Source organism: Staurois parvus, unplaced genomic scaffold (assembly GCF_062004578.1).
Source record: "Staurois parvus isolate SC_StPar_1 unplaced genomic scaffold, SC_StPar_1.0 ptg000564l, whole genome shotgun sequence".
NCBI lineage: Eukaryota > Metazoa > Chordata > Amphibia > Anura > Ranidae > Staurois > Staurois parvus.
In genome coordinates, this window is record NW_028318360.1 from 1,083,739 (window position 1) to 1,097,057 (window position 13,319).

The following is a 13,319-nucleotide window of genomic DNA, read 5'->3' on the forward strand; positions in this document are numbered from 1 at the left end:
ATATATATTGTACATTCACATCAGTCCCTAACCCTCAAGGAGTGTACAATCTAAGGTCCCTAACTCACATTCCTACATACACATACTAGGGACAATTTAGACAGGATCCAATTAGCCTACCAGCATGTCTTTGGAGTGTGGGAGGAAAACGGAGTACCCGGAGGAAACCCATGCAGGCACAGGGAGAACATGCAAACTCCAGGCAGGTGGAGCCGTGGCTGGGCTTTGAACCAACGACTCTAGTACTGCCAGGCAGAAGTGCTGACCATTTAGCCACTGTGCTGCCCAGGAGAGATCTAGGAGAAATAGCAATAACGTTCAGTGTCCATGGGGACAATGGTGAAGGGAACTTATTAAAACTGGAGCAGACAGAATCCGATGCAGCTGTGCATGGCAACCAATTAGCTTCCAACATTCATTTTTCAAAGCTTCACTGAACAGGCTGAAGACAGAAGCCGATTGGTTACTAAGCACAGCTGCGACAGATTCTGTCTGCTCCCATTTTGGTAAATTCCACTCAATGTATTTCTCTGCGATGAACTTAACCACTTTCAAGAGATACCCCATGGCTGACCTGAGTCTACATCAAGAACAGACATAAGCTTCCCTGTACAGGTAGGATTAATCAGAACTTCCATAATTTTAGAGAATCTAAATCACGACCCTTCCCATCAAAACATAAAAATAGTTTGAGCAGCCATTGGAATCACACATTTGAGCCTCCTCTCATTATAATCAACATGACTCAGTTCTTCCCACCAGGTACACAATCGCCACATGGCATTTACTTCATATGCAAATAACATCACCAGTAACTTCAAATAAATGAACACATTTTAGCTGAAGAATCTTCTCTAGGGCCACTGCATATGAAACTTTATAGGTAGTAAAGTCAACAGGCATGTTCCATGTGGAAACCCACCAAGCAACAGAGGTATGAGCCAGAAGGCATGATGTATCAGTATTCATGGACTAAGGTCATTAGCAATGGATGGTCACTAAACTTCAATCGCCCCATTTTATCTAATAAAATAGCAGGATTTACCGATTTTCTGTAAATTGTGACCAGCACTCATGTGCTGTGCCAAAATGGGTGCCAACACGAATTCTGTTATTCCACTGAGGTTTACACAAATATGTTGAATGGCACCGCTTTCTTTCTGGGAGAACTGTCAGCACTCACTTTGGAATTGGTTTTAGACTTTGGGATTCAAGTTTTAGAGTTAAAGTGTAATTCCAGTCTATGTCTAACTAGGCCTAAAACTGCAACCACCCCCCTTCTAACTGGTATTCCCACTACCCTGTAGAAGAAAGATGCTTATACTTACCTATTCCCAGAATGCTCCAGTCCAGTCACATGATCTCCCCAATGGCCATTTTCAGGGAAGAGGAGAGAGCACAAACAAAAACAGCTGCAATGCTATTGGGCATCTGTTGTTGACTGTCCCTCCTCTACCCTGAAGCTGGTGCTGGCAGAAACTAACTCCCCTGAGCTCTGAGACCCAGATAAGGGGTGGATGGATGGAACCAGAACTTGAAAAATTCGACCACCAATGCATATAGGGTTGTGCAGCTCCAAACAAGGCTAGGGAAGCCCGACCAGTACTGCAAAGCGAAACAAAACAGAAAGCGCACCAACCTTGTGCATTACCTCAGTAACCAAAATTTTATTGAATACAGAATGATGCTCACAAACAGCGAAGTAAATCAATCATGTAAGTTCTCAAAGGAACTTAAGAATTATGAAGCCTGCGCGAGTCCATTCAAAGGAGTAGACACTCAAGAGTACAGCTGACGCATTTCGAAGGGCATCCCTTCTTCATCAGAGCTGGTGCTGGCAGCCAATCATCTGATTGGACTGGAACACCCTGAGAATAGTACAAGTATAAGCATCTACCTTGTACAGGGTAGCTGATATAGCAGAAAGGGGGATGGAGCAGTTTTAGCCTTCGTTAGATATAGACTGGAATTCCACTTTTAAGTAGAAGTGCACTGAGAGGCTGAGCCAGCTAGCGGTCAAGCATCTGATCGGATCCCGACATTGTTGGAATCCCTGCAGAGCCTGGAACAGCTTTGTGACATCAGATGACAGCAGACTTTAGCCCCATTGGCTGAATCTGAGTGACAGGAGTGCAGAACAAAGTGACCCACAGGAGAAGTATGGCTATGAGAGATTTGGCCATACTTCTGCTTTAAGTTTAGATAGGATTTGACTTGACTTCTACCTTTAAGTATTAAACTGGCAAGTATTAGGGGTGGAAGGTTCAGAGTTAAACGTGAGAGTAAAGCATTGGAGGGCTCAGTGGTGTTTGCTTCAACATAGGGACAACTATGGGAGCTACAAAATTTACAGCCCTGGCCAAAAGTTTTGAGAATGACACAAATAATAAATTTACCTGCAAGGAAACACATGCAGCCATCACTGCTTTGCACAAAAGCAATGATTCACAGGCAAGGATATTGCTGCTAATAAGATTGCACCTAAATCAACCGTTTATCGGATCATCAAGAACTTCAAGGCGAGAGGTTCAATTGTTATAAAGAAGGCTTCAGGGTGTCCAAGAAAGTCCAGTAAGTGCCAGGACCATCTTCTAAAGTTGATTCATCTGCGGGATTGGGGCCCTGCCAGTGCAGTTTGCTCAGGCATGGCAGCAGGCAGGTGTGAGTGCATATGCATGCACTATGAGGAGAAGACCTTTGGAGGATGGGCTGTTATCAAGAAGGGCAGTGAAGAAGCCACTTTTCTTTAGGAAAACATCAGAGACAGACTGATATTCTGCAAAAGTTACAGGGATTGGACTGCTGCGGACTGTGGTAAAGTTATTTTCTCTGATGAATCCCCTTTCCGATTGTTTGGGGCATCTGGAACAGAAACAATTGAGTACTGTCCGTGATACTTTTTTTATTTGCACTAACATACAATTTTGAGGACAAGCTTTCGGGGTATGTCCCCTTCTTCAAGGTACGGCTACAATCACCTCGGGCATCTGGAAAAAACCTTGTCCGAAAAAGAAAAGGTAGGCGCTACCATCAGTCCTGTGTCATGCCAACAGTAAAGCATCCTGAGACCATTCATGTGTTCACCCATGAATAAAGAATGGTACAAAAACATCCTCCAAAAGCAACTTCTCCCAACCATCCAATAACAGTTTGGTGATGAACAATGCCTTTGCCAGCATGATGGAGCACCTTGTCATAAGGAAAAGTGATAACCAAATGGCTTGGGGAACAAAACATTGAAATTTTGGGTCCATGGCCAGGAAACTCCCCAGACCTTACTCCCATTGAGAACTTGCGGTTAATCCTCAAGAAGCGAGTGAATATAAAAATGTCCACCAATCCTGACAAACTCCAAGCATTGATTATGCAAGAATAGGCTGCCATCAGTCAGGATGTGGCCCAGAAGTTGATTGACAGCATGCCAGGGCGAATTGCAGAGGTCTTGAAAAAGAAGGGTCAACACTGCAAACATTGACTCTGCATAAACGCAATGTAATTGTCAATAAAAGCCTTTGACACTTATGAAATGCTTGTAATTATACTTCAGTATACCATACTGACATCTGACAAAAAGATCGAAAAATGCTGAAGCAGCGGACTTTGTGAAAATTAATATTTGTGTCATTCTCAAAACTTTTGGCCAGGGCTGAACATTTGCTCTTGGTGCCAAAAACTCAAAGCCATAATATACCAGTAACAAGCTTTGGCACCAACACCTAACATAACAAATTTGGGCTGATACAGCTCCCATGTTGCAAAAGAAGCTTCCAATATTCTGCACTGTGTTAAACTGTGCTGTCAATCACTATGGTGGAAAGGAGGAGGTGGGCACAGACACCAGGATTACACATTTCTATATCATTTGCAACAAACGTAGCTCTTTAACTTAAAAAAAATTGAGTCAATGTATAAAAAGGGCATTGACAAGAAAAATTACTTGGTGCACATGCCGACTTACAATTGTCATTTCTGCAATGAAAATCAGGTGGGCAACAATCAATTTTCCTCTTCCCCCCCTTTTTTCACACATAAGCCCCCATATTTTGCACTTTAAATAGACCAGGGTTTATAAGATTATCCAACAATTACAAAGCAGTAATAAAAGTTGAGCAAGGTGTTCTTACCTTGTGCTAGTTAGAATGTCTTCTTTAGATGTGGCATCCAAGCTAGCCTCTTCTGTTTGTTGTGTTTGCCTGTTATTCCCGTCATTGTCTTTCCTTCTCAACACTCTCTTCAGTTGTGGACTTGAGGCCCCCACTGCCTCTTCAGACTCACTGTCTGTCCCTAATTGTGAACCTGAGGTATGTGCCAGGCACTTAGAAGAGTTGGAGTGTCTTTGCTCCTGTCTACCCGAGTCTTTTTCCAGTAACAAAACAGGGGGGGTTTCAATCAACACCTCTTTAGCAGACACTGCACACTCTCGTCTTTCTAAATGACCAATCTCTTTGGACTTTATTAAGCTATAGGAAGCATTTATCACTTTACCTGGTGAGCAAACAGCTGTTAAGCTTTCCAAACTGTCCTCCCTTGTATCATCACAGCTACCACAACACACGCATGAATTAATTAGGCAGTTTGTGGCTGCTAAGCTAAGTTTGTGGGCCTCATCCCCTTCATGACTTGTTAAAGGGTCTGAAGAAAGAGGGGAGTGGCTGCAGGCTAAATCCGGTGAAGTTTCCGCAGACGCTGAAGTTGCACATGATTTGGGATTGAAGATTACAGTTGCCGAGATTTTCATTCCGCCAGTTCTGTTAGCAATCATTTCCGCTGTCTCTGCATCATCACCATTCACATCCCAGCCATTGAGGTATACCTGTGATTCTGCCATCTCTAAACAACTACAAGAGTTTTGCAGAGTAGCACTTGACATGAGTATTTTAGTTCCATCAATGTTGTTGTTATTGCTTATATCACTTTCTGCTTCCTTCAACAGATCAATATGGTCCATATCCCCATTTTGTACAAGTGTGTCTTGGCACAGAGAGGTCTGCTTAGGGTTATAACAGGAATTGTTGACCCAAGCACTTGTATTTTCTGAGGTTCTTCTTCTAGAAAGTCCATCCAAGGCTCCATCAAGGTCTTCCATGAAGAACACCCTATCCTCATCATCGAGTTGGTCTCTAGGGCGTCTACTTGGTGAGGCCTCTGTGCTGGAGCTAGCCCTGTGAGCAGGTGACTGGCAGACACTTGGTGGAGAAAGTAAAGAGGACATTTCATCACCAACTCTGTGGACCATCATATTAAGCTGCTCCAGCTCCTGCTCATCATACTGCATAGAGCAAGCCAGTTCTACCTCCGTGTTCTCAGGTTTTGTTGAAAGTGGTTCTTCTGAGGGTAAGGCAGCAATTAAGACAGGAGAGATTGCTCTGGGCACTTCTGGGTCAGTCCGGACAGGAAACTCCATATCTTGTGATATGCAAAGGTTCCGTTCTAGAGTGTGCAGCTCTTCTTCCGTTAATGTCTGAAGAAGATCTCTGCAAGGATTTGAAAAAGAGAAGAAGCAATTACTAATGTGCACTGAAATTAACTAGCCATGTAAGGAAATTATCACATTAAAAATGTTATGATAGACTAAATACACAATTTCACTCGCAATTTTAATTGAAAAGACAGACAAGATACAATGGCAGGAATTGACATTAATTATATAGGAGACCTAGCAGAAAATAGTTTTTTTTTTCTTAGAGATTTTAATACATTTTACTGAATCACTCTGATCAAAAATTAAACTTATAATCAACAGGTTTAATGGACTCCGATTAACCTGTTTCCACTAAGACATACCCCTTTATTCCCCTATGACTATACACCAAACAGCGATAACATCGTGACCACCAACAGGTAAAGTGAACAACACTGATTATCTTGTAACAATATCACCTGAAACTGTGTAGGATAGATTAGGCAGTAAGTGAACATGTTATATCTGAAATTGATGTGTTGAAAGAAAAAAATGGGCAAGATTAATGATTTGAGTGACTTGATAAGGGCCACATTGTAATTGCTAGATGAATGGGTCAGTGCAACATCAAAACGGAAACTCTTGTGGCATGCAGGGCTGGTGCTAGACTATTTTGTGCCCTAGGCAAGACCAGCTACTTGTTCCACCCCCCCCCCCCCCAAAGTAAAAAAGAAAAAAGTAGAAAATATTAAATCAACAAAACATGAAACTGCTAAACTTTTAATTTGCAAAAATAAGAGCCATAAGCTGCACCAGCACCAATATTAAAGACAAAATATATATTAACCAAATATACTCCACAGTGACAGCAGCTACCAGCTGGCTTCCAGTAAGGGACTGAGTCTGAGAGGAACACTGGAAGGACCAGCAGCTCAGCTGAGGCCCACATGAGGCCAGGCATTGCCGTGCACCAGGAGGAATCAGGACACACTGGACCAGCGTAGGGTCCGACAATGCGTCCAAGGATTTCATCCCGAAACCTAATGGCAGTCAGGTTGCCACTGCCTAGCCTGTAGAGGTCTGTGAGTCTCCTCCATGGACATGCCTTCTCAGACCATCACTGACCCACCACCAAAACGGTCATGCTGAACAATGTTACAGGTAGTATAACGTTCTCCATGGCTTCTCCAGACCCTTTCACATCTGTTACATGTGCTCAGGCCAATCGAGCTCTATGGTGCCGGGCAGTGAGCACAGGCCCACTAGAGGACGTCGGGCCCTAAGGCCACCCTCATGAAGTTTGTTTCTGTTTGTTTGGTAAGAGACATTCACACCAGTGGCCTGCTGGAGGTCATTTTGTAGGGCTCTGGCAGTGCTCGTCCTGTTACTCCTTGCACAAAAGGAGTAGATACTGGTCCTGATGATAGGTTAAGGACCTTCTACGGCCCTGTCCAGCTCTCCTACAGTAACTGCCTGTCTCCTGGAATCTCCATTACTGACAGCTTGGTCCTGGATACCGCATTATACCTTCAGAGGTCTAATGGAGCCATTGCCAAGTCAGGGCTGTTTTGAAGGCAAATGGGGAGCTACTCAATTCAATACTTAAGTTAGTGGTCATAATGCTATGGCTTATCAGTGTACAACATTTCATTAAATGTGGAAAACAAAACAAGCCCAGTAGTTGTCATGTATCGTAGCCCAGCAAACTGTGTTAATCTCTAACCATAATGCCAATATCCTCTATAATACATCAGCAATGCTTGATTCCAAAGCATGGATGCTTTCATGGACACATTTAATGAGAAGCTGTACAATTATCTACCTGTAAGGAATGTCATTGTAAGAGCTATTACACGAAGTTGTATTTTATTTAAATGACTGCAATGTACAGCAAAGCTCTGAAAAGCACAGTGAACATGCTCTTTGCTACCAAATAGAATATTAAGGTGCTGCCTTAAATAAAATTGCCTAGATGATGATAGCAACTTCAGGAATGCACATACAAATCTACTATTGAAATTGCTGCTAAAACTGTGACCTTGCAACACAGAGGTCCTTATTTTAAGTTCTTTTTTCTGCTGAATCTCTGGATTCCTCTTCTGCGCAGAATGTATTCTTGTTGAGTTCTTTAACAATAAGAGGTAAAGGAACACAAGTTTGAAATCTGTTTTTCCTCTCATCACTGTATTTTGTAAGATTTATAAAGACAAGCCCAACATTTTTTTGACGGGTTGGGGGGGGGGGGGGGTCGAGGGGTGATTGTGGGTTTGGACCTTTGTTAGTTTTTAAGTGCTATGGAGACAAAAATGCATTCTCTTATTAGTGTCATTACCCCGCCCATTCACCTCATCCAATCAGAGAACGCTCTGCATTAATTCAGGAGATGCAAAGCACTCTCTGAATGGCACATGTGTTGAGTGACTGACCTCTTGTGTGCTGAATGCAGCAGGCCAGACACTCAGTACATGACCCGAAGCAAGTGGGGATCACTGGAGTACCGATGTCAACTACTTCAGCTTCCAGGGGCATCAGTCAGGTATAGTATGTAGCCAAGTGCTTGGCTAGAGACAGAGAGAGCAGTTTAGGACACTGCTGCAATGCTCTCTGGGTTCCCAATAGACTTCATCTGAACAGGTTAACACTACATCGCTTCCTTCCACCAGGGGGAGCTGACAAGCAGAAGGAGCTGAAGAGACTTGATGGTTGGCATTGAATTACAGGAGAAGAAGTTCAGGAAATAAACTTTACTATGGCAGTCTATTGACTACATTTTCCAATGTGAGCTGGGTATAAAGAGAAAGAGAGGGTTGTATTTTTCACAGGCTGAATATCGAGGGACTCTATCGCGAGGACAGCGAGGTGTATAAATCGCTGCTTCTGTATGCACATCCACCTGCCACAAGTCTGCGGCTGTGTGCTGAGGACAGGATCCAGAAACTAGATAAGTGAACAGTGAGACCTATGTTGCTGTACCACTGGGACTGGTGAGAGGACACTGCTGCCACTAACCTGTTGCTGCTAGCAGAGACTGAGCACATAGGGACTGGCCATATAACTAGCAGCATTATTTACTGCATACAGACTTTACTGGGACTGTACTTATGTGCAGCACCATAAAGACTGGGCCCCATCGCTAGCCGGCTGAAGAACTAGGGCTAAAGTCTGCTCAATGAGATAACTACTGCACAAAAAATTGCCTACAGTACATAGCAAGGAGGTACTACTTTAGGGAGTTTTAAATTTCATTGCTGTCATTCATATAGAGTACATTTTAAAGTGGATATAGCCAAGTTATTGCAGTATTGACTACCACTGTTGTTACCATTTTCTAATGCCATTACTTATTGAAGATTGCCAGGTTTACTCTAATTTAGCTTCATAAACTCTATGCTGCTACAGCCTAGTGAACTGTGCTTGATCTAATCCTTTACTTTCGCATTTATGTGCATACTGCTATTTACTGGAACCCATGACAATATATTGGGTTCATTTACCACTAATCAGTCCGATGTTTGCTTTTTGATGCTGAACCTTAGTTGTGTGCAGGGTATCTATATTTGTGTTCCCAGTAGCAGAACAGTATCTATTTGCTTAACCTGGTGTGTCAGTGGGGCTGAGGTTGTTCTCAGGGTTGAGGCAGAAGAACAGAGAACCCAATCTACCAAGAGGCTCCTGCGGGGGTAGTGCTACAGGTATATGCATAGTTACATTGGTCTAAGCACAACCAACGTAACCATGTATAAAATATCCAAACCTGGAAAGCATGTTGGGCCTTCAATTAAGAAAAAAAAAAAAAAACAACCACAACACTGATTGCATTCTTTTGGCAGTTTACTAAACTGCCTATAATAGTCCGGTATTCATCACAAGCTAAGATTAAAGGTTGAACTACAATGTCTCAAAACCACTTTTCAGCAAGGACATCGGCTGGAATACAACAATGGCATGCATGAGATCTGTCTCAAGCACCCAGTATGATTAAGCTGCCACATCTTTGCTATTAGATGAAATGCGTGGTAACACCGGACATTTCTCTAAATGGAATCATCGTATCCCGCTAACAATCTGCTAATCAGCGAGGGATGATCCATAAAAAGGTATTACATTCATTTCACACTGAGCCCAAAGCAAGATAAATCATCAATCAGTGACAGTGGATAATAGCAAGATGTTTGAGCACAGCACTCAATCAGGACTGATCATCAACATATGTCCTTTTTTTACCTTTAAACAGATAATTTGTGCCTCTGTTAATAAATGGCATATAATACACAGTGGAGGACACCATCATCATTACAATTCACAGGTGAACCTGTTATTTTTAAAATAAGCTATCGGTCAAACTGATGAAAGTTATGCAATGGTCGAAATCACTTCACATTGCAGGAATGGTCATTTGCGGAGTTTTGTCCCCAGGAACTGTTGGTTTGTTGTACTTATTGAAGAAAAGATGGCCATAAACCAATCCGGTTGATTTTGAATGCAAACCTCACATAAGCAGGCTTATGTCCACCAGCCACAGATGGGAACGTCAATCAGAATAAGTTAGCAGACATGTCCCACACTCTACTTTTGTACCCCAAGGCTCAGGGTCCTGTACAGATGAAGAATGAGCTTTGTGATCATCAGCATGCTGGTAAATAAATATGAATTTTGGGGCCTGGAAACTTCCATTTTGTTATCCTTGACATGTGAATGTTGGAGCAGAATCATCCTTGGACATTCCTGACTCATCTTTGCAGCTTAACTGAGGTTCTCAAACCACCCCACCCCCCCCCCCCACACACACACACACACACACACACACACACACACACACGCCCACACACATACAAAAATGAGTTATCAATTAATAACCTAGAGAGTACATAAACATAAAAAAAATCAACCCCTTGCCTTTAAACCAGCATCAATTCACCAAGGTACACTCGCACACAGTTTTTAAGTAACTCGACGTGTAGGCTGTTCCAAACATCTAAAACAGTGGTACCATACCACGATCTTCCCCAGTCAGCCAGTATTGTATTGACGCCACCACAAACATGTCCACAGATATGGACAAAAGCATGCTGGGGAACTTCAATGGGTCTAGCAATCGAGGTGGGACAGATGGTAAAGAAGGGGGGAGAGAATAGGGGATGGGGCTAATAACAGCATGCCTAGCACAGGGTGGTCCACTAAGCCATTTTTAATAGGCTGAAGGTCACGGACGTCTGTACTGGTCAGTATTGGGCTGCAGCAGTTGGGACCCACTGATAAAGGAGAACAAACCACAGTTTTTTGTGACTTTAGATTGTCTCATTTGCTTTGGTCTCCTCATGTAATCCAAGACAGACCAACTGAATGTTGTTTATATCTGGGGCTCTGTTGGGACAATACTATCTCTTCCAGGACCCATTGTTCTTTTTGCTTAAGATAGTTCTTTATGTCTTTTACTTAATGTTTGGGGTCATTTTTCTGCTTCAGGAGGAACTTGAGACCAATCAGAAATGGATCAGATGAATAAGAAAAAGAAATCGGCCTGTACTTTTTAGCATCATGGTAATGCAGTCCCAAACCCAAGAAGAACCTCAACCAATCTACACTCCTGCCTGCAGACACTCAATCTTGTACTGCTCTCCAAGCCTTCTGTGAAAAACTGGACTTCTGGTACAGCCAAATATAATTTTTTTTTCCCCACAAAGACAGCCAAATATTTAAAATTTGGACTAATCAGTCCAGATAACCTGCTGCCATTTTTCCGCACACCAATTCCAGTTTTCATGCATAGGCAAGGTACTTGGCCTTGTTTCCATGTTGGAGATATGGCTTTTTAGCTGCAAGTCTTCCTTGAAGACTACTTCTGGCCAGACTTCTCTGGACTCTAGATGGGCATACCAGGATCCTGCCCCACTGGTTTCTGCCAACTCCGAGTGGATGATCCCACTTGACATCTTCCAAATGAGAAGAGAAGCCAGTCTTTCACTTGCTGCAGTTTTCTTGGCTGACCAATGCATTTTTGGTCCTGAGCGCATATCTGGGAACACCTGCCTTTTTGGCATTTCTGCCTGTGAGAAACCTTGTTGATACAGTAAGACTACCCTGCGCTATGCTCATTTATATAATCCCAACACACACGTTGAAGGTTCTTTATTTAAAGAGTTAAAGGATAAGTTCACCTTTCGTATCCTGTTACACCCAAATTCAGTGTGTAACATGTTATGAATGGACCGGCCCCCACACATCCTGATCCCCGTTGTGACAACGAGTGGGGGATCTTCTCTCAACCGCTGTCACAAGTTTGCGTGGCCACGTCATCCATTCACAGTGTTCTGTGAATGGGAAAACTACAAGTTCTATCAGACTTTGCAGCTGTTGGCTTGTAGTTCTCAGTGAACTACCACTGCGCTGTGGAGTTGAGTCTTCCTTTCAGTAAGCATCTGCTTGCCCGTACGAGATGTGTGGGCACTCAGATATACAGACAGGTCTGAAGGAGACCTGCATGGCACTAGCAATCTGCTGATTGCTGGTGCAATGCTTTAGAGACTCCAGAAACAAAAAACAATAAATGCACATTTTTTTACCTGCAAAAAAAAAAAAGTGCATTTATTATTTTTTGTTAAGAGGTGAACTTCTCCTTTAAAAGATAAGTTCACCTTTTACAAAAAAAATAATAAATGCACATCTTTTTGCAGGTAAAAAAAAAAAGTGCATTTATTATAGTCAATAATGCTTAGTACACACTGTCAAAAAATCAGGCGAAAAAAAATACTGGTTTTAAAGTGATTGTACGATATTCTGATCATTCGTACACAGCTTTCGAGAGCTAATCACGACAGTTCATGCAAAATTATCCGAAGGGACAAACATGAAAATGTTTTTTGTATGATACCAGAGCATACGATTTTTGTTTAACTCGTTAAAAAAACGGAAGACCAAGACCATGCATGCTAAGGAATTAAAGAACATATTACAATAAATCACTTCAGAAGTTGTATTCTGTTGTACGAGAATTGTCACAACTTTAGTAACCTCTTCATTTTCAATACAAGACCAGCATGCAAAGAAGAAAAAACAAAAAAAAACGGACAATCGTTTCTCCAATATTCTCATCAATTGTGCAAAGCTTAGGACCGTGGTTGCAATGCCTGGATCCTGCAGACATTCATTAAGCTGTCTTCCATACCTCATATGGGCAGGCAGTTACTCGAAGGCAGGAAGAATCAATGGACTACAAGAGCACATAACAGCATCCTCACAGTCCACTGAGAACTACACGCCTTCAGCCACAACAGCTGATGGTACTTGTAGGCATTCATTCACAGGAAACTGTGAATGACAGCCAAGGCGATGTGGGCGGAGCCCTTCACAGCCACATTTTTTACACATAATTGTGACAGTGGGTAAGGGGACAGGATCCCTCGCCCGCTGTCACAAGGAGGGGAGTGACAAGCTGCAGAATTTGGAACATGTTACATGTTCAAACCTAAATACAAGTGGAACATGTAACATGTTCCAATAGTGAACTTACCCTTTAATCAGGAACCAACCAAAATCTGCTACGTATATGAGAAGCTTACGAATCAGGAACCAATCAGAGTGGTTCCCGGTAATGTGAAAACACACCAGTGCCACCAGTTTAATAGCTTTCAGCTACAATTACAGTAATAATACAATCATTTTTAAAAAATTGGTGAACATTTGTCAGACTAGAACAAAAATACTGGGCAGGGATTATATTAAAGCAATGTACCAAATTAAGGCTTTACTTATCAAAAATATTTAGATGAAAATTAGTTACAGAGTTACTGTCAAGATACCCAGCGCATGTTGATGCTGTTAAATTTGGCCTGGTCATCTATGCATCAATGGTTAAAGACCCTGTCTTACTTTATTCATATGAAAACACTTCTGGATGGAAATACACTTTTTAACAGGC

General features: G+C 42.4%; 1 protein-coding gene across 4 annotated transcripts in view; it reads right to left on the minus strand.

Moving 5' to 3' along the window:
* Nucleotides 1–13,319, minus strand: part of ZFYVE28 (zinc finger FYVE-type containing 28) — a 371,188-nt gene that overhangs the window by 94,226 nt on the left and 263,643 nt on the right. For all 4 annotated transcript variants that reach the window (XM_089691531.1, XM_089691530.1, XM_089691528.1 and 1 more), the window contains exon 8: nucleotides 4,125–5,474. In XM_089691531.1, coding sequence (XP_089547657.1) covers nucleotides 4,125–5,474 — 1,350 coding nt within the window. The remainder of the gene's footprint in view (nucleotides 1–4,124; nucleotides 5,475–13,319) is intronic.